Source organism: Eretmochelys imbricata, chromosome 1 (genome assembly GCF_965152235.1).
Source record: "Eretmochelys imbricata isolate rEreImb1 chromosome 1, rEreImb1.hap1, whole genome shotgun sequence".
Classification (NCBI taxonomy): domain Eukaryota; kingdom Metazoa; phylum Chordata; order Testudines; family Cheloniidae; genus Eretmochelys; species Eretmochelys imbricata.
In genome coordinates this window covers 243,987,983-244,009,484 of record NC_135572.1, presented here as the reverse complement: position 1 = coordinate 244,009,484, position 21,502 = coordinate 243,987,983, and the positions used below count along the sequence as shown (strand labels likewise).

At 38.8% G+C, this 21,502-nt stretch overlaps 1 protein-coding gene across 6 annotated transcripts in view; it reads left to right on the top strand.

Annotated features, from left to right (window-relative positions):
• Positions 1–21,502, top strand: part of PLEKHA5 (pleckstrin homology domain containing A5) — a 263,205-nt gene that overhangs the window by 129,139 nt on the left and 112,564 nt on the right. For all 6 annotated transcript variants that reach the window (XR_013347132.1, XR_013347130.1, XM_077826614.1 and 3 more), the window contains 2 exons: positions 15,149–15,232; positions 16,185–16,305. Coding sequence is in view for 4 of the 6 variants with exons in the window: in XM_077826614.1 (XP_077682740.1) it covers positions 15,149–15,232; positions 16,185–16,305 (205 nt within the window). In the remaining 2 variants the exon portion in view is untranslated. The remainder of the gene's footprint in view (positions 1–15,148; positions 15,233–16,184; positions 16,306–21,502) is intronic.

Sequence of the window (21,502 nt, the reverse complement as noted above, 5' to 3'; positions counted from 1 at the left end):
TCATTGTTGCTTCACATTCATCCATTCTTTATTCATTCATCACACAAATAGGGGGATAACTACCTAGGTAGCCCAGGAGGGGTGGTGGAGGAGAGAAGCACCAGGAGGGGTGGTGGAGGAGGGAAGGACAAGGCCACACAGCACTTTAAAAGTTTAAAACTTTAAAACTTATTGAATGCCAGCCTTCTGTTGCTTGGGCAATCCTCTGGGGTGGAGTGGCAGGGTGGCTGGAGGCCCCCCCACCGCGTTCTTGGGCGTCTGGGTGAGGAGGCTATGGAACTTGGGGAGGAGGGCGGTTGGTTACACAGGGGCTGTAGTGGCAGTCTGTGCTCCTGCTGCCTTTCCTGCAGCTCAACCATACGCTGGAGCATATTGGTTTGATCCTCCAGCAGCCTCAGCATTGAATCCTGCCTCCTCTCATCATGCTGTCGCCACCTTTCTGCTTCAGCGCTCTCTTCAGCCCGCCACCTCTCCTCCCGGTCATATTGTGCTTTCCTGCACTCGGACATTGTCTGCCTCCATGCGTTCGTCTGTGCTATGTCAGTGTGGGAGGACAGCATGAGCTCAGAGAACATTTCATCACAAGTGCATTTTTTTCACCTTCTAATCTTCATTAGCCTCTGGGAAGGAGAAGATCCTGTGATCCTTGAAACACATGCAGCTGGTGGAGAAAAAAGAGGCAGTGGTATTTAAAAAGACACATTTTCTAGAACAATGGCTACACTCTTTCACGTTAAACCTTGCTGTTAACATTACATACACAGCACATGTGCTTTCGTTCCAAGGTCGCATTTTGCCTTGCCTCCCCCCCCCATGTGGCTAGCTCCTCACCCCCACCCCCATGGCTAGCAGCAGGGAACATATCTGTTCAGCCACAGGCAAACCACCCAGCAGGAACGGACACCTCTGAATGTCCCCTGAAGAAAAGCACCCTATTTCAACCAGGTGACCATGAATGATATCACTCTCCTGAGGATAACACAGAGAGATAAAGAACGGATGTTGTTTGAATGCCAGCAAACATACACTGCAATGCTTTGTTCTACAATGATTCCCGAGTGCGTGCTACTGGCCTGGTGTGGTAAAGTGTCCTACCGTGGTGGGTGGAATAAGGCTGCCCTCCCCAGAAAACTTTTGCTAAGGCTTTGGGAGTACATCCAGGAGAGCGGCAAATGCCAGGGCAAATTAATCATTAAACATGCTTGCTTTTAAACCATGTATAGTATTTTAAAAGGTGCACTCACCAGAGGTCCCTTCTCCGCCTGGCGGGTCTGGGAGGCAGCCTTGGGTTGGTTCGGGGGGTACTGGCTCCAGGTCCAGGGTGAGAAACAGTTCCTGGCTGTCGGGAAAACCGTTTTCTCCACTTGCTTGCTGTGAGCTATGTACAACCTCATCATCATCATCTTCCTCGTCCCCAAAACCTGCTTCTGTGTTGCTTCCATCTCCATTGAAGGAGTCAAACAACACGGCTGGGGTAATGGTGGCTGAACCCCCTAAAATGGCATGCAGCTCATCATAGAAGCGGCATGTTTGGGGCTTTGACCCGGAGCAGCTGTTTGCCTCTCTGGTTTTCTGGTAGGCTTGCCTCAGCTCCTTAAGTTTCATGCGGCATTGCTTCGGTTCCCTGTTATGGCCTCTGTCCTTCATGCTCTGGGAGATTTTGACAAATGTTTTGGCATTTCGAAAACTGGAACAGAGTTCTGATAGCACGGATTCCTCTCCCCATACAGCGATCAGATCCCATACCTCCTGTTCGGTCCATGCTGGAGCTCTTTTGCGATTCTGGGACTCCATCATGGTCACCTCTGCTGATGAGCTCTGCATGGTCACCTCTGCTGATGAGCTCTGGCCAGCATGGCAAGCTGCAGGTGACCATGCAAACGGGAAATTGAAATTCAAAAGTTTGCGGGCCTTTTCCTGTCTACCAGGCCAGTGCATCTGAGTTGAGAGTGCTGTCCAGAGCGGTCACAATACAGCACTCTGGGATAGCTCCCGGAGGCCAATACCATCTAATTGCATCCACAGTACCCCAAATTTGACCCGGCGAGGCCGATTTAAGTGCTAATCCACTTGTCAGAGGTGGATTAAGGAAATCGATTTTAAGAGCCCTTTAAGTTGGAAAAAAGGGCTTCATCGTGTGGACGGGTGCAGGTTTACATTGATTTAACGCTGCTAAATTCGACCTAAACTCCTAGTGTAGACCAGGGCTAAGGAGGTGTTTGGAGAGGAGAAAGCCAAGGTAATGACAAAGATACTGACGTCAAATGACTGTCAAACGACAGTTTCTCAGTGTATTTTTTGATTGGCTGCCTGACAGTGATTTTGCTATACAGCTAGATTAATCCATAGACGTTTTGAAAATGTCTCATTTACTTGCCTATGTTCCTTATGTGTGGAGTAAGGAAATAAAGAAAGACTTTTTGTTTTGCAAAGCACTCAAGAGAACAAAGTTGGACGGCATTTTCAAACTGTCAGATGATTTTATGATTTAAGTAGAAATCAGCTGGACTAATTGCATTGGGGTCTGCACTGATGGAGCCACAGCAGTGACTGGAAAGCATTCTGGTTTTGTGCAAAAAGTAAGACGTTGCACCTCGTGCTATTTGAACACACTGTTTTTTAGGCCAAGAGGCACTTGCTGCAAAAGATATTGAACCAGGTCTTTACAGTGTTCTGAACACAGCAGTAACACTCATTAATTTTATTAAATCTAAAGCAACAAACTCCAGGTGTGTTGCTGCACTTTGGGAGGAGGTGGGTACAGAGCACCATTCCTTACTCATGTATACAGAGGTGAGGGGACTATCGTGAGGCGGCTATCGTGAGGCAGAATGCTTGCCCGTTTCTTTAATCTCAGGGAAAAGTTTTATGTACTTACTTAACTGATAAGAACCCTGAACTTGCAGCAGAAGTGCTGAAAGATGACCTGTGGCTGGTAAAACTGGGTTACCTTGTTGACATATTCAGTGAAATGAATAAGCTGAATAAAACTATTAAAGGTGGGAACACTAATTTTATTGCCCAGCATGAAAGAATTGAGGCATTCAAAAGAAAACTACAATTCTGTAAAGTTTGTATTTGACCGTGCACTACTGATATGCTTTGAGCTCTTCTGTTCTTTCATTCAGGAACGAAATACTGACTTTGACATAATTAAACCTCTGCTAGCAGCGCATCTGTCTGGTCTGCTTAACAGATTTAGTGCTTATATTCCCGAACTCACAACGGAACAAGCTGCTATACACGTGGACTACAAACTCCTTTCGTGAGAAGCTAAATTTCCATATCTTGTCCCATCAAAACTGTTAGAGCTCATTGGCATTTCATCAGACAGCTCCCTCAGAACCAGGTTCAAAGAAATGCTGCTGGAAACATTTTGGTGTGAGTATTCCAATGAATACAACACTGCTGCTTCTGCAGCGCTGAAAGTTTTGATCCCCTTTGGTACCACCTACTAATATGAAGCCAGATTTTCTGCCATGACATCAATGAAAACAAAGTACTGAACCAGGTTGAATACTGACCATGACATACATGTGTGCTTGTCAAAACTACCCCCACTTCTTGACAAGATTGTTGATCAGCACCAGAAACAAGTTTCACACTGAGTAAACGAAAAAAAAAAGTTTAAATTTGTACCTATCTTGTCCTTTTTTATATATTTTGTGTGTGTGTGTTTAACTGTATAACAGTCCATTTAATACAGCTTTTAATCTACTGGATATGCAGAAAAACAGTAGTGGCACGGGTGGGCAATGGAATTTTTATAGTGTTGAGGTAGAGAGGTGGCTCAAAGAAAAAAAAGGTTGAGATCCCCTGCTATAGAACATACTACCAGTTCGGGGTGTCTGCCCTGCTTATGACAGTCTGCCCCAAAGTAGACTCAGGGTCGTGAGCCCCTCCAGACAGCATGGCACATAATTTAGAATAAATGTTGGGTAAATATTTAATAAGAATGTATTAACATCAGGTTAGTAGCAGGAGTTTTTTCTATTTAAATTAAACTACAGACTTTCAGGCAGATTTAAATTGGCTTTTTGATTAAGAAGGGTAAGCTTGCAATTCAAAAGGACTGGTACAGCAGAAGCAATCATAGGACAATCTTTGAGAATAAATATTAAGTATAGTGAAAGAATCTGAGAACAATGATCTATGTAAAAATGAAATAGGAAGGCAATTGGACGTCAGCAAGAGGGAAACAATCTTTTTGTACGTTGGCAATCCTGTTTTGAATTAATTTTCTTAAAAAGCATTGGGAGAATAGGCCCCTTCCTTAGGAAATATATTCTCGCTAGATCAAGAGTGGTGACAGCAACAGCCCTAAAACAGATTATGCCCTTGTCTGCCAAACAAATGGAAAAATTTTGTGTGCACACACACTAAAATATGTGGCTGCATGAAGGGAAACAAATTAATTCCAAACACTGATGTTTTTCGCAGCTTAAAGTGAGTGGCTGTGTGCACACACATTGGAAGCATGGATTGTCTTTTTCACTCTGTCTTACTGAGAGTAAAAACTTTTGATATTCATCTGTTTTCCAGTGCAGCCATGCAATATGGTCCCCAAATTTATTGTTCAAAAACCCTTAATTGAAAAAAGGCTCATAATAGATGGGTATTTGCGTACTGACTGGAAAATGCTTGCATGTACTGTTTACTATGCCATGTGGTATTACATTTTTAGTAAAATGTAAGGAGTTGAACAACCACAGACCACATCCTTGCTAACAGTTGTACATAGGGGCTGCGTTTACTTATATTTTTTCCAAATTCAAATAACTTTCTATTAGGTAACCATAAGTTCCTGCATTTATTTCAATTAGAAATGAAAAGTTCTTCTTTGGCTGGAAAGCAAAAATGAGGCAGAAGTTGCTGACATACTTTTTTTCTGTTCAAAAATGAAACACTGGTATAGAAGTAGAACAGAGCTTGATCAGACTTGCTCTGCTTGTCTCCAGTTTAATTTTATGTCTGTGAAGAAACCTAATGCCTTTATATAGAGAGAGCAGGGATGCATCTGCCCAATAACTTTTTCTGGAATTTGTTTACAATTTTTAAATATAAGTAAGTAGTGGTAGAAACAATACATAATTTTGCTTTTCTTGCAAAATGAGGAAAATTTCTGAAGTGCGTATTGCTGAATAAATAATGTGACACATGAATTATGTTTGGTTAATAAGGATTTGGTTAATAAATCAAAAGCTTGGTAAATCACTAAGTCTTCACATATACTCTTTGCCCTTAGTATTTGTTAGGCTACTTGTCTTGATATTATAACACCCTAAGCATTCACTTATTAAAATGTCTGTTTAAATTAAGATATGGCTTTTAGTTCATAGCATGTTTTTTGTTTTTGTTAGTATTTTTTGCAGTGAAGCATTGCTCAGCTTTTGCTTTATAACAGTCTTATTGGAAATGAGCAAATAAGAAGGCTCTAGTGTTACCTTTGAACATAGTATATGCTATTAAGGCTTGAGAGAAGCACTGAAGTAGTCTTCAGTTTTAGTTTCAATGGGAAAAAGCCAGATGTTCTGACTTCAGAATTCTGAGAGTTCTGGCTGACATTTCTTGTAGGGTAGGGAAATCAAACAAATGTATTTTCAAGGAGAGCCCAAAACCAAATGTCGCAGCCCTGATCCTTTGATCGCTCTTGCTCAGGGTGGATTTGATTTAAATCAAATTGATTTAAATTACTAGTCAGGAAGACTAGATTTAGTCATGGATTTCTACATAAAAGTGCATTATTGTTGGTTGTTATAACCTTAATACATATTCTTCACAACTCAGAGATAGATGTAGGTTTTATTTTTAGAAGGTACACACTATACATTTTTAAACAGTGATTTATTTTGAAAACTTTTCAGATTAGTTTTACAGCTATATCAGAAAATGAATGATTGGTTATTTCATTTACCAAAGGTAATTGAAGCAGATATTTATGAAGTCATTAGGAGGTGAATTATCTCCAGTTCAGCAGGTTAATCATTAATATTTGGAGGATTTTCTTGCCATGCTGTATTAGGAGGAGAACATCACCAGACGGACATTTAAATTGTTTTATTGAACTAAAACAACAACGTTAAGTATTCTGGATTTTTTTCTTCAACAACATGCATATAATATTTTAACAAAAGCATAGGCCTCTCCCTTCTCACATTTATCTCCAGACCTCTTCTCCTTGTCCAGATCTGTTCCGTCCCCAACAATCTTCTATTCATTGAACTTTTTGAAACTTTGCACTTTTAGAGAGAGGTAAGGGATTGACTCTGTATATACAAATTTGCAGAGGAACAACAGAGTTGGTCTGTTTCTCACCTCCTATATTTATTTATTTAAAAACATTTTTTGCTGTTAACAAGCATGTTACCTCTGGAGACACAAATCCACAGTTTGAGAACTGCAAAACTCAGCATCTCTGATGGTATCTTAGAGACTGACAACTGAGTCCCATAGGGTAGATAGAAAGATTAACCTAAATAATCTATACAGATGCCTGTGGAACCCCATAAGATTGGGTTCCTAATCCATGAACTATTGGAACTCATTTACAAAACTTTTATTAAACATTACATGAATATATTGTTTCATACTATAGAATTAGAATTTATAATCCCTGTTCTATGATGAGATATCTTTGAGCTATAATGTATCTTAATTAAAACGATCTTTAAATAGGTTTTTTCCTCAAAAAGCATTTTATTAAAAACCTGATTTAAATAAAAAAAATCCGATTTTTTTTTTAATAATTGATTTTTATCCACCCTGCTCTTGGTACTTCTGACTGAATTGCTCTGTTCCAGATGAAAGCTGTTCTTAGCCCTCATTTTTCCCTGGTCTTCTATCCTGCTGTACAACTGCTCTGTGTACCCTTCATTCTGTTCCATCTACTACTACCTGAGTTGCTCACCTCTTCCAAACAAAAATCACAGAAAAATACTAGTCCACTCACAATGAGAAATTGGACAGAATACTAAATTTACTTCTTCATGATTTGTTTAATACTATAAGTATGACCGTACTGGGTCAGATCACTGGTCCCTATAGCCCAGTAACCTGTCTTCCGACAGTAGCCAGTGCCAGACGCATCAGAGAGAATGAACAGAACAGGAATCTTAGAGTAATCCATCCTTGTCATCCCCTCCCTGTTTCTGGCAGTCAGAGGTTTAGAGACATGTGGTTGCATACCTGACCATTTTGGCTAATAGCCAATGATGGACCTATCCTCCTTGAACTTATCTAATTATTTTTTGAATCCAGTTATACTTCTGGTCTTTGGTTTTGAGAAAAAATATTAGGATGCTTTTTTTGGGCCAACACAGTCTTGCAAGATGTGGGTAAGCTAGAAATAAAAAGGATTTTGAAATGGGAGCATCTGCAAGCCAGTAACTACATAGGAAGGCATATGTAGTTGTCCTAGAAGACTGTCTTCTAATATATCCAGATGAAGGGAAAGTACTGCAGTTACTATATTAGCAGATTGGATTATAAATCAAGTACATAACATCTGACTTCCTCTTCATTATGGGCTAGATTGTAGCAGTTAGTGGTGCAAAGCAGGACTACCTCTCAGGCAGGGCTGCTTAGTCCACATTAAGATGGAATATATTGCTCTTTGTGTACCAGCACCAATGTGTGGATGGGTAGTTTAGTAGATATAAGCCTCGGTTGCATCTTTTTCCCACTTTCTCTGAGGAAGCAGGAGTGAGCGGTCAGTGTGCTCCATCTGAAGTGCAGGGACTGCTGTTGTGGGAGGCCCTTCTGCAAGATTGGGGAGGGTGGGGTAGGCTGTTTGCACACCTCCCTGCCCTGCATAGCCCAGGAAGAGTCTTGCAGTGTAACTAAAAGGAAACTGACAATTTGAAGCTCATGTTCTTCCTTACATATGCAAACTGCTTGTTATGCAAGTACTACCTCCGGAATTGTTGAATAACGTAGTTTTAGGCTGTTATTTAGGCCCTATCTACACTACAGTTAAGTTGACGTAAGGTAGCTTACATACACCTAATTATGTCAGTATATGCACTAGAGCCTTGTCCCGCTGATGTAAGTACCTTACTATTGAGACATAACTCCACCTCCACAAGAGGCATAGGACTTATGTTGGTGTAGTTAATGTGACGCAGTGTCTGTGTAGACACACTGTTACTTTTATCAGCTGTTGGCTGTCTTGTGAATTTCAACGTTCTATGCTAGAGCTTTGGCTGCCCCCAGGTCCCTGCTCTGAGCTGGGCTGCACTTGCCCAGCTCCCCGGTGGGGAACCGGAAGGAAAGGAGCCCAGGAGGCTGGCCCCCACTCCATATGAGGAGCTGAGCCCTGGCTGCCAGCCTCCCCTCGCACTGCACCATTTCAGTCAGTGGAAGCACTCCTGATGAGGATGCACACCACTGACAGAAGGAGGGTAGTGTGGTCATCAAGTTGATTTTAAGTCTGCAGTGTAGACATGCTCTTAGGAGGAGAGAAATGTGTCTGAAACTTTATATATGAAGCTTTTTTTAGTCTCACTTTGAGTCTTTGTCCCATACATGGCCCCAGTTAAATTGATTCTGTATTCTTTATGTAGAATTAGGGCTTGTTTACACTAACCGCACTACAGCACTTAGTGAAAACATTCCCAGCGCTGACAGGAAAGCTTTTCCCATCAGTGCAGGTACCCCACCTCCTGGAGAGGCAATAGCTATGTCAATGGGGAAAGCACTCCTGTTGACACTCTGCTCTCTACACCTTAGGTTAGGTTAGTTATAACTACATCACTTAGAGGGGTGGAAAATCGACACCCCTGAGCTACATATGTCAGTGTAACTAAGTTGTAGTGTAAACCAGGGCTTAGAGCAGGTTAACAATGCAACAAATGTGTTTGGACAGAGAGAGGGTATGAAAGTGCGTGATAGCTTGTACCACATGCTATAAACAGACCAGTGCTCTGAAAGAATGTTAGGAAGGGGAGGGAAGCAGAGGCTAGAGGGCAACAGCATGAGTGGAATGTAAAATGGATAGTACTGAAGCTGCCATCCTGAAAGATGGCTTCCCACGTGGAAAAAACTGGGTTTTGTTGGCTCTTCACAAAGTAGTACCAGATCCTGTACTGTTGAAGAAAAAAATCAAACTCTTGTTTTCCGAAATCACATGGAACAAGCTAAATTGTGTTTTTGTTACAGTGAATTGCTGGGTTACACCATGTAGTTGAGAATAGAATTTGTCTCCAAGGTATTATAAAACTTAATTGAAATTTTGACTCACTTTTTAACAGGTGACCATTGGTGGACCTTAGTGGAACTAGGAACAAAATAAGATCCATGACATAGGCAAAAAATTAGTTTATTTTCCAGTGAATACATATCTGAAATGTCATCTCAGCCAGCTGTACCTGCTTCTGGAGTTCTACATACCCCAGTGCAGTGATACTCAGACTTCAGTGGTTCAGGAGCCAAATTACTGATGAACGTTACCCAAAAGAGCCGCAGTAGTGTGAATTCATTTTTTCATTTTACATAGAGAGACATTATTCTCACAGCATAATGACTGACCAAGTATTTTATCAACTACAATTGATTTATAACATAGTAAAAGCATCCTAATTGGTTGTTAATTGCGTTTTTTAGTGTCATGTGCTGCAAGGAACCACAAGAGGCACATTAAAGATCCACTGTGGCTCGGAAGCCCCAGTCTGAGTATCACTGCCCCAGTGGCATATATAACAGCCACCTGTATGTATTGAGTTAAGGAAATTGTGATCATGAATACTAATAAAATATCCAAAGAAGTTTTGATTTCTGCTTTTGGATCTAGACATGATGGTATTGTTGAGATAGCCCAGCACCTGGAATTAAAATAGTTAGGGCAAGTTCCTGAGTGGTGTTAATGGAGTTACTCTGTTTATAATGGTGTAACTAAGAACAGAATTTGGACCTCCATTTTGAGAAAAGTTTTACTGCCATGTATATATTCACAAGGATGTGATATTTCTGCCAAAGCGAAAGGAAAAAATGAGTTAAAATACCTTGGCTTCTAACTGTTTTTAAGCCCACTGTAATACAGTCCTTACCACACAGTACAAGTACACACACACAAAGATGCGACACTGTAATTTTGAAGTGCAGTATTGGCATTGTGGAAACTGGGAAATGAATGTGCTGAAATATTAGAGAAAAATTTGGCTTAATTTCCATTGAATTGTATTAATTAGGTGCACATTATCATAACATATAAAATACTGTGCTTGTATAGAGAGCTAGAGTGGACTTTTGTGGGTCACGGATGCCTAAATTGAACATACTGGAAATTGTGCCTTGTGTGGTAGCTTTTAATAAAATTTTCAATAAGCTACAAGAGATGAAGCATGTAAATAAATGCCTTGGGGCTATTGTTATATGGAAGGGACATAGAAATTCTCTAGGGACAGTACTTCTTACGTAAGTATTTTGAGAAATCTAAGTAAAATGTTAGTAATCTAAGTTAAAATAGTGCTGAAACCCAGTTGTTTGGGGTCAGAAATGAAAATCAGCTGTTTTTAAAAGAAAATATTTGGGTTTTAGTCAACAAGTTAAATTTTTTTACATAAAGCAATTTTTAATACTAGAACAAGTTGACATTCATTGTTAACTGCAACTTCAATGCATGTTCATTCACATGACTTCATTTGGGAGTCTAGGCTCAGGAGAGATGGAAAAAAGAGTGTACCACATGTTCCTTGCCCATTTAAGTGGTAGATATCTCTAAACAAAGAAGGGAAATGGCTCCTTGCTTCACAGTGTACTTTTACAATGTCCAAGCCAACTTTCGAGGCCCCCTTTCTACCAGAAACTCGTTATTGGGCCAAGTTTTCAACTTCAGACATGCTGTCTCTTTATCACGTACCAGTTTGAATGATGGGGAGAAAGGTGGTGCCTCTTTTTTTCTAGGTTTAACCCTAAAATTATTGACCTAACAGTTGTTCTCAAATGGTTTTGTGTAGTCATCTGGGATTGCTCCCCTCTCCCATATTTTCCATTTATTCTTGCCATTTGCATGACCTTCCCTTTAGTAAGGAGGTGTGAATACGGCTTCTTATTGAGCTAGGCAGTGCCAGTGTGTTCAAGTTGTTCCCTCCCAACAAAAGAGGTAATATTCTAATTGGCAACCTTTTGGGATGCCAGTTGATGGCCAGGGGCATCAAATGGTCAAGGTTAAACATTAGCGAAGTCTACATCACTATAACCTAACTGAGTGACACCCTTTTTTGGCTTAGTGTGGGATTTTAAAAAAAGCCTGAATTAGAAGCACAAGTCCCATGGAAAGTCGGTGGAACTTGTGCTCCTGAGGCACTTTTAAAAATCCCACCGTTTATGGCCAATTTAGTTGGTCGCAGCTTAATGTTGTCCACCAAGGCCACGTGGAAAAAAAAGTTGAAAATAATTATTTTATGATGATAAAAGTTCAATTCATGCCGTGTGTTTCATAATCTCAAGTGCTGTGGATACAGTTTTCCAGCCTTCCTCGAGAGATCAAGAAAGTGAGTGTGTTGAATTGGAGGAGAAACATCCACCTAAAAATGGATGTTGTGCAGTGATGTTTGTAACTTAGTTTTCTTTACTCTGAGCCACTTTACTCCCTAACGAAAATATAGAATCATAATTTAGGATGGCAGAAACTTAGCAGATCAGAATCTATCTCATGGCCCTTCAAAGGTTATGGATGTACTTTCCCAATAGAATCTTTTTGAGGTTAAACTGATTATAGTTGTTGTGAAAAGATAGAGAATGATGTACTTCAGTCATTATTAGCCCCAAATATCCACAACTTGCTTTAAACTGACTCTGTGACATAAGAAAGAAATGGTACAAAGAAATGGGGTACATTTTTACCTCTTTTCTTTTTGTGTTTGCATATTATATCCAATACTGCTTACACATGAAAGAAGCTTTAATTTTTTACTGTAGATTTTTCTGTGAAAGGGGATTTGTGTCTAGAGCATGACTGTGAAACTGCAAAGTGATCAAGATCTAAACATTTTAATATAAGCATCAGCCAGGGAAATGTTAAGATTCCTCTCAGGAGTGGTCTAGTTATTTGATAGTCCTGCCTTGATTGCAGGGGGCAATGACCTCTTGAGGTCCCTTCCAGTCCTACACTTCTGTGATTATCTTGCTGAAGTTAAGACTTTGGGGGGTGGAGAGCAAGGTTTGCAAGGTAAACAGTATTTTGTATTATTAAAATGTTAGCGTCCATAACCGAAGGTTATCCTTAAAGAGCCGTAAGCTTTCATTCTGAAAGACTTTTAAGATTTTTGTAATTTTCTGAAAGTTTCATTGAAAGGCTGACATTTTCCAGGTTTGTTACTTAAGTGTGAATTTTTGGGGGAAATTGGTGCCGTCTGTTAAGGGTATTTCCCTTATACAAAGAGAGGGCTATGTCTCGTATCAGTATTTCTGGGTAAATAGATTCATAGCAAAAATCAATGTTTTAATTTTAAATGTACCAAATAAAAAGTAGAAAAGAAAAAGGAAATATTGGCAAAAATTTTCTAATGGTTTACTCCAAATTTATTGAACTTATCTAGACTCAAACAAGCTCTCTGAAAATGAAAAACCTCATTTCAGATAGGGAATTAATATTGCAAAGCATTTGCTATTGGATGTATTGCATTCATTATAGATATTATCGTTTGAGATGTATGCATAACAGTTTAGTTTGATAGGACGGACTGTCAAAGTATCTGAAGACTTTAGAGTGGGATCTTCTGTTATTTCAGTTAATAGGTTTTATGTTTCCATACAAATTCCTTTGACATTTTCCTGTATCCGCCGCAACAGTAGCAGCAACAACAAATACTCTGTTTGCTTACATAACCTTCATGATTCTAGTATCTGAGTGCCACACAGACATGAATGTACGTATCCTCTCTACATCCCTGCGAGGCAGGGAAGCATAACCCCTAATTTATAGATAGGGAGCTGAGGAATAGAGAAACTAAGTGACTTGTCCAAGGTTACATAGGATTGGAAATCTGTGGCAGAGTGGGTAATTGAACCCAAAGATCCAGCATCCCGTCCAGTGTCTTAACAACAAGACCATTGTTTATCTCTGTGCTTTTGCCTAAACAACTAAAAGAAAAAACTTCAGAGGAAGTCTGATTCTGGTGAGAGAGAGAATGTGTCCAAGTTGGAACACTACTTTGATCTTTTTATTTTAGCTTCATTTTATGTTTGTTCCCTCTTGCAATATACATCTGATTTTTATTCTTGTGGCCCTCAACTTTTGTCTCACTTGAATCCTCTCCCTTGATAACTTTCCTTCTCAGTTCAACTCCTTCCACTAAATTAGTATGAAGATGCTACTTAAAGTTACTTTGTGCAGAGGTAGGAAAGGGCCAGATGAGCACAGGGACATTTATCATCTCTTGCTTCTAAGATAACAGGTCTGTAACTCTATTTAGAATTTCTTTAATACCTTATATTTAGAAAGGCTCCAACTTGAGACCTGCTGCAACTCTTTATTTTGTAACATCAGGTTTTTACCCTCTTGCCAGGAGGAGGAGGAGGAGATCAAAAATATTTCCAATGTAGGCAATCTTGAAAAATTACCAACACACTGGAGGGTTTGATGGTATTGACTTGCCTGAAAAGTAACAAAATGGAAGAGGCGGCAGCAGCATTCCAAGGAACGTCCAATATATTATAGAATGCTTCAAGCCATTTTCCCACTGAATCCATGAGGAAGCTCTTGTGAGGATAAAACATTCTAGCTCATCTCCATTTTCCTCCTCCCAGAATCTGCGAGAGTTGTATTGGGATCACATGCACACATGATACTTTCACATGAAGCAGACACACTTCTGGGAATACAACAGTTTTTTTGCATAGCCGAAACAGGTGGTGTGATACTTTTTACATGCTTCTGGTGTAGTGACCAAGTGAACCCCATTCTTATTCCCTTATGGTATCATTATTCAAAATTAACCTACTTTGAAAGGTTACAGCTTTTTTCATAGGTTTTGCTTATCCCTGCGAACTTTCCCCCTCCTTCCACTCGTTTAGCATTGACCTTAGTCTGCCTGTCTTCCACAAAATCTTGGTATTGCTGGTGGAAGAACCTTCTCTTACAGAGTTGCTGCTGTTTTGAATGGACTTTCTATATAAGTCTGTCTTAGTGACTCAATTTCTTTTCAACTCTAAGGTAAAAGCATACATTTTTCTCTTATCCCTTTTTAATTTCCCCCTACTTCTGTTGTTAAATTACATGAAGGATCTTGGGATACAGGTTCTATTAAATACCTCATGCAAAATACATTTGTACCATAGTAAATATGCTGAATGTTACACTACTCCAGATTATTCTAGGTTTAAATCTCTCTTTTAACTTGGAGAAAATCCAAAAATTTGATTTAATTTTGAAATGCTTCTTCAGTTTTGTGCCAAATGTTATAAAGTCATACATCTTCCCCACAGTGATGGGAAGAATTTAGGACATCATTACAAAGCCATTGATTTTAATATATTCTCTTGTTGCGTGAATTTATTGTGCCTAACTAATACTTATGACATTTGCATTAATTATGATGCCATAAACAATATTCAGGGGTAATAAGACCATGAAATGTAATTTATTTGTGCTTGATTAAGTTAAAATTAAACATGGGTTTTATGTATATATCTAACTGTAATCTAGTTCTTCTCTTTTTTTGGCTCTTAGGAGTTTATAATGTTTATAATGTTTTTTTGGCTCTTAGGAGTTTATAATATCATGGCATTTTACTTGGAAGTTTTAAATGAAAAATGCCAAACGCCAGATTACAAATCATTATTTTTTTTTAATCCCTAGAGCAGTCTTAAAAGCTCAAATATTTTATTTTCCTCTCTAAATTGTTAGAAAATATTTACCATAAGGGTTTCAATCATACTGTGAATGAAGCAATATTAGCATCTATTTTAAATATAAACTGGTGGCATGGTTTCAACTGTAGTGTGGGTTAGGGCACAACATTCAAAGCCACATAAATGTTTTACATCTGCAGTTGCCAGGAGTTAAGTTCCTGATGTCACAATGAACTCTTTGTGGAACCGTCCAGTTATTTTCCTTGTATTTGGACCTTACACTAGATCTTTAAAAGAATTTTTTACAGAAAACTACAAAATACAAAACTTTATAAATACCTATCTCTCTTCTCCACAGTCATAATGAACGGAAAGTGACCTGCAAGCATCCAGTAACAGGACAGCCATCACAGGATAACTGTATTTTTGTTGTGAATGAACAGTAAGTGAAATATGCTTTGCACAATATAAAATACATGCATTCTTAATTCATAAATTTCACAGTGAGCTCCAATCAATGTAGAAATTGATTTCTTTTATAATCTAATTCTTCTGCACTCTGCTAATGCAAGACCAAAGAAGCACAGTAAAACAATTAAAAAGAAAAAAACTAACCCAAATGGGGCTTTCGATGTTTTAATGAAGTGTTGGGGCCATTATTTCACTGTTCACTTCAGCTACCCTACCCAATTTGCATGCAGAGTAAACTAATATATTTTTAGCAGAATTGTCCAGTAGGCTACCAGAAGGTACATTTTTCATGGTCCGTTTGAATTGCTCTGGAATATGTTGGCAGTCCATATCTCCTGTAACAGCTAGTACTCCTTTTTTCCATTTAATATTGTTATTCCATTGCCCTGTCGAACTTCGCTAAGCAGGTGGATGATAGATTTGTTGACTACTGTTTCGTTACTCTTGCAGAATAAATCATGAATTACATGATTTCCTTAGACCTTCCTGAATGTTTAGGGGAATCAAGAATTTATTTACAGTAGTAATTCCTGACCTCTGGTTGTGAAGTGGTTGAGCCTTGTGTATCTAATCAAATTACCAGACTGAACTTCAGTAATACTTAAGGAGCCTCACATTTTCACTAACATGGTATTGGTGTACAGCATTCTCTTACTACCTGTGCTATGTGGTAAACCATGAATTTGAATTAGTTTAAAACAACTTTAAGAATTTCCTATAGTAGAATTAAGTTTGTCTTTGCTATACAATTTAATGACCTTTTTAATACTTGGTGCAGATAATTTTCTCATGAAATCTGAATAGCTTGCTTCAAAATTGGAAAAGTAGGACATAGCCACTATTAGAGAATATCTTAGGGACACTTTTTAATATCAGTCTGCACACACAGCAGGTTCTAGTGTTATTGAATATTCTGTTTTCAGGACAGCTGCAACTATGGCATCTGAAGAAAAGAAAGAACGAACAGTAAGCACAATAAGTGACGCTTCCAACTATAATTTGACATCAGATTATGCTGTGCATCCAGTGAGCCCTGTGGGCAGAGTAAGTCACTGTATCCAACATTTATTTATTAATGTAAAATTATTCAATTATTCTATAAGATAGCGAACAAAGTACTGTAATTAAAGAGAAACTTTGTAATTAATTTTTCCATTTTAAAAAAGAAACAAAGCATATGTATATCTCCGCGCACTTGATAACCTGAATATTTTTATTTGGAAGCTGAGGTGTCTGAAATAACTTATCACTAAAGCTGTAATTTGTGTCACGGGTTCTTGGCTCTTATGACTTTCACGTTCTGAAATAGTCTTTGGTATTAGACGTCTATCTTGTTTTGTATATGAGCAAATGTGTGTTTGAGTGGGCATATAGGTAAGGGTGCATGTGAACGATTGCATTGTGTTTTGAAAGATTTGACCTAACATCCTCATGGCAGGAGTATGGAATTATAGCAATTTGCAAGGGATTGGTTGCAGCCCTTGAAAGTGGTTATGGGAACAGACCAACATTTACATATGGCAAAGGTTACATTTTAACTAGCAACCACCAGTACTAGAATTTCAGTGCAGTTACATAGGAAAATTGCTGAGTAGCCCATGAAATCATAATCAATCTGTTTTTTGTTTTGAAGTCTGGTCTTGTGGTTAAAGCACAGGACTGGAAGTGAGGAAGCTTGAATTCTGTTCCCGGCCTTGCCTTATTTGTGGGATCTTGGGTAAATCAACTTAACTACTTTTTGCCTCAGTTTCCCCATCTGTAACTGGGAGGTAATACTTCTGTGCCTTTCAGAGATATTATGAAGCAAAAGGCTTCAATTTGAGGCCACTTTGTAGAAGGAGAGTTCACTTACTACAAAACTGAAAATTTTCATTGGGTTTTGCCAGGATAGATTCATAATCTTCAGAAAAAGTTAGCCAGATGATATCTTGGTTAGTGATGAGATTAGCAGTGCCATCTGTCTTGTAGTTGACAGTTAACATTTCTTCTTGAGTATTTTTACATTCTCAGTTGCAAACAAAACTGTTGAGTTAGGCACTGAAAGACTGTACCCAGCAAAGTGGTTTTCCTGCAAATGAATCAGATTTGCAACATATGTACTTTGAAGTGTTAGTGTTAATTGAGCAATTTCTTTAATTTCAGCAAGTTTGGATTGAAACCCTGTTTATTTTCTCTGTGAAAAAATAAACATTTTACGGTTGCCCATAAAATAAAACATTTTGAGCATGTTGGAGACTGCTGTTAAAGCAGCTTTTGTTTAAATGGACACAGTCAAATAGGTCAGGCAAAAGCTTGACCTACATTAAAACCATTATCTACTGAGGAAAGACTTCCAGATTCTAGAAAATGCATTAATCTAACAGTGTTGCTGAGAAAATAGTAGCAGTGTTGATTAAAAAAAAAAAAGCTATTGTTAAGCATGACCTTACAATAGTTGCTAAGCCCCTACAGGGACAGCCATCAAAAAAGCACAATAAAATCTTTTTCTCAGAACCGTGCTGACGACATCAGTGATGCTGATGCAAAATTATTACAACAGAGCTGTGTTAGAGTTAGTTATGTGGGGTGAAATGTGGATGAAGGGAAGGGGAAATATATTCACTTCCATTTGGGAGGCAGTCAGGAAATTAGTTTAGGGCTTTTACAGACAAAATTAAAATAAACTACTTACTGTATTTGGTTAACAATGTACTGGAAAGAAATGGAGATGAGCGTCTGAATTGTTAAGTTTGAGGCTTTGACATTTTTATTGAATGGGATTTATTGAGATACTTTTTAGAGAAATCAGGCTTTTGTTTTTATACTAAAAGCTATTCTCATTATTCTTTTTTCAATTACTAAATTAACTACTTAAGATGTTCATGTGAATGGTATTCAAGTTACTTTAAACATAGTTATCAAAAATAAACTTGTTTCCATGATTGTACCATTTTTAATAGTCCAGTCTCCGAAGACAAGCGTCTGCAACATAGAAACCATAGTTGACACTAATCAGCCTCTTTGGCAGTTTCAGAGGGCCCATGGGTTGAATGCATTTAAGACTGTTATTCCCTTGTGCTTAGAAGTGGCCCTTCAGTGATAGTATTGAGGAACTTTAGCCCAGCCATGAGGAGATTTGTGCTATCAGTTTTGATGTCCACCTCTATCTATGAATAGAGGACTTGAGGTGCCAGGGCTGCCTTACCAACACTAGTCTTTCACGGTCTGTCTTAAAAATAGTATTATAATGCACGAGAAAGAAAATAGTTGGGAGAGTAGTTATTTAGGTTCTCCATAAACTAGGGAAAGAGAGAAAGAAAAAGCTACATTTGGTTACTTCTAAGAAAAGCAAAAATATTGGTGGCAATTTATTAAAGTTGTTTGTAAACTCAACCATTTTCAGGGATGACTAATAAAAATTGCTAATGGGTTTATCTAATTAGTTGAGGAGATCATGAATTTCATATTGGGTGGGAAGAGCACAGTTGAGATGAAGGAATGTTTCAAGGCTCTTGGGAGTACAATGCTGCTCTTTTTATTAATATAAACCAATCCAGAATTAGCATAACAATATTTGTAGAAAATTCTGTTTGCAGTTTTGTTCAAAAAAAGGCTGACTAGAGTCTAAAGCCACTATTCAGAGGCTGATACAAAAGGTGAGGTGAGTGAGACCAAGCAGCAAGGGGCTTGATTAAACACTCAGGCCTCCTTCTCTTGTTCCCATCCTCTCTCCACCCAAAAATAAAATAAAGTGCTGACAAAGGAGAAAGTGGAGATTCATGCCAGGGTGGTTCATGCCATCTTTCCAGTCAGCCTCAAGTGTGTTCTAAATTCAAAGCCACTTGTCCAACTTCCTGGTTTCTGGAAAGGAAACGGTGCTCTTTTACTTCCTTCCCATCCTAGACCAAAACGTACTGAAGATGGTGTGAATAGAGCCTGGCACTCTCCCTCTATAGCCTCATGGCTGCTAAAAGGTGGAGTGGTGGGAGAGTTTTTCCATTATTCTACCCTTCTTCCAGTCTCTCTTTCAAAGTTGGTATCCTCCATTTATTCTGCAGATGGTATTAAAATCTTTATAAAGGCCTTTGTGAATAATATGATCAAATCCCTATAGCACATACAGGGAATATTGTTTAATAACATGGTATGTACGTGCATAGGCAAAATTGTACAGGTCTCATGGTGATCTCTGTGGCTCCAATGTCTACCTCAGCAGTGCTTCATAGCTTTCCCAAGCATTAGCAGACATTGGGTTGGGAAACTGACATGGTCCTTGTTAGGTTCATTGTTGCCCACAAACTTCTGAATAATAGCGGCACTGCCCAGTCTTCTCTATTTCCCTGCCAGTACTTGGAAGATTGAAGCAGCATTGATGCTGGAGTTGCCTACAGAATTAAGAAGGCAACACTGCATTGGTTCATAATTGGAAAGTTATCAACCATAAGGGTTAGAAACTTATTTTTAAACAAAAAATTAAATTTGGCGGAAATTGATTGCTTAGATTCACCTCATCACAACCCACACACATTACAAGGGAAAGCTTCCAATTCATTACTGACATTTCCAAGGCTAGTTTTAAAATGCTTAATCAATAGTTTTGCTTCTGTGTTCTTTAGATAAACTAATCTACAAGTGACAGCATAGTTTTGTTGTGATATTTAAGTAATACAGAAGCTTCACACAGTGTTTAAAGCATGTTGGGTCAAAAAGGATTGCAGACCCAGGAAATATCTACAGCTGGAGCTGGCTTGCTTAGAGGCACACATTTTAGTCCTACTTGTGAATGAGGGTGTGTGTGCAGGGGGGAAATCCCCTCTGATTTGCATCTTTTTTTCTCCACTAGCTGCTCTTCTGGGGAAGAGCCAGTCAGGGCTGCTGCATTAGGCAGGCAGAACTCTCTCTCCCCAGGAGCAGACCTGACCATTCACACAGGAAGGGAGCAGGGAACAGAAATAGCCAAGGTGCTCAGGTCAGCTCTGCTCCCTCCTCCCCTGTCCACCCCACACACACTTTTCTTCACTAAGCTCTGGCTTGACTATAATATTGATACTATTCTAAGGTTTTAAAATATAGTCTTGAGATCTCTAGAACTCATTATGTGAGAGCTGATTCTCATTATACAGTATAAGATAAAATAATTGTACAAGTCTCTAGTGTTCTGTTTATTAACTAATATTAGAAAACTCAAGCAGTGCCCTGTTAACCTAGGTAAATATTTGCAGTTGGTAAAATGTATGAGCCTGTAAAGGTTCACTTCTGAGCTCCATGAGCTTTGTGTGAAAGTGTGCATGTACTTGGTTACCAAACCAAAGAGATGGGCATTTAAATTACCTGAATCTGCTAGAGGACTTGAAATTATTATTTGTTTTTTGACAGCACCACCTGGATGCATTAAGCATTTTCCAAACAAAAAGGGATTTGTGGGCTTGGGGAGCTTACAACCTTTCATAGGAAATGGTAGCGTGGGCATGAGTATTGCACCACTGGTTCTTAGAACATGCAAAGACCATTTTGTTTGTATATTGCATGGTAGAAAATGTTGAAGGGTTTTGATGAGTAATTAGTAGTGCTGGATAAATAGCTGGGTTTTTTTTGGTTGGGGAAAAAAAATTTCAACCAGAAACCAAAAACTTTTTTCTTTTCTTTTCTTTTTTTTTTTTTTTTTTTAAATAAAAAGATTTCAAACAAGTGGACACATTTTGTTTCTGGTCAAACAAAAACATTTTTTTTTTCCATTTCCAGTCATCCTTTTTTAAAAGGAAAGGAAATGAAGGGCTAGATTCACAAAATGGTTGCTGGTGATAATTGAATTGCTTCCTCATTTGCAGCCTTTAGACTAGCGGTTAGGGCATTTACTTATGATATGGGAGATGCAGGTTTAATTTCCCTATTTGTCTGATGTGGGGTAGGGATTTTAACTGGTCTCCCACATTGCAGGAGATGCCCTATTCATTGGACTATAGGGTGCCCTATTCCTTCAGTGCTCCCTCTCTCCTGTTGACTGTTCCGCTGTGTATAAATAGTAATTGGAGCAGGGATTTGTCTCCAAGGTGAATGCCCTAACTTCTCACGCCACCCTCCCAGCCCCGGTCTGTAGTGTCGTTCTCACTCTTGCTCACCGGGGATTAATCAAGTATTTTATACAGAATGGAACAGTTTCAAAAAGGAGGGATTGAGATCACCCTTATTACCCACTGGTTGAGATACTTTGTGGCTGTTTTGTGAATGACAGCTAGGTTCCCTTTTGAATTTTTTGGACAAA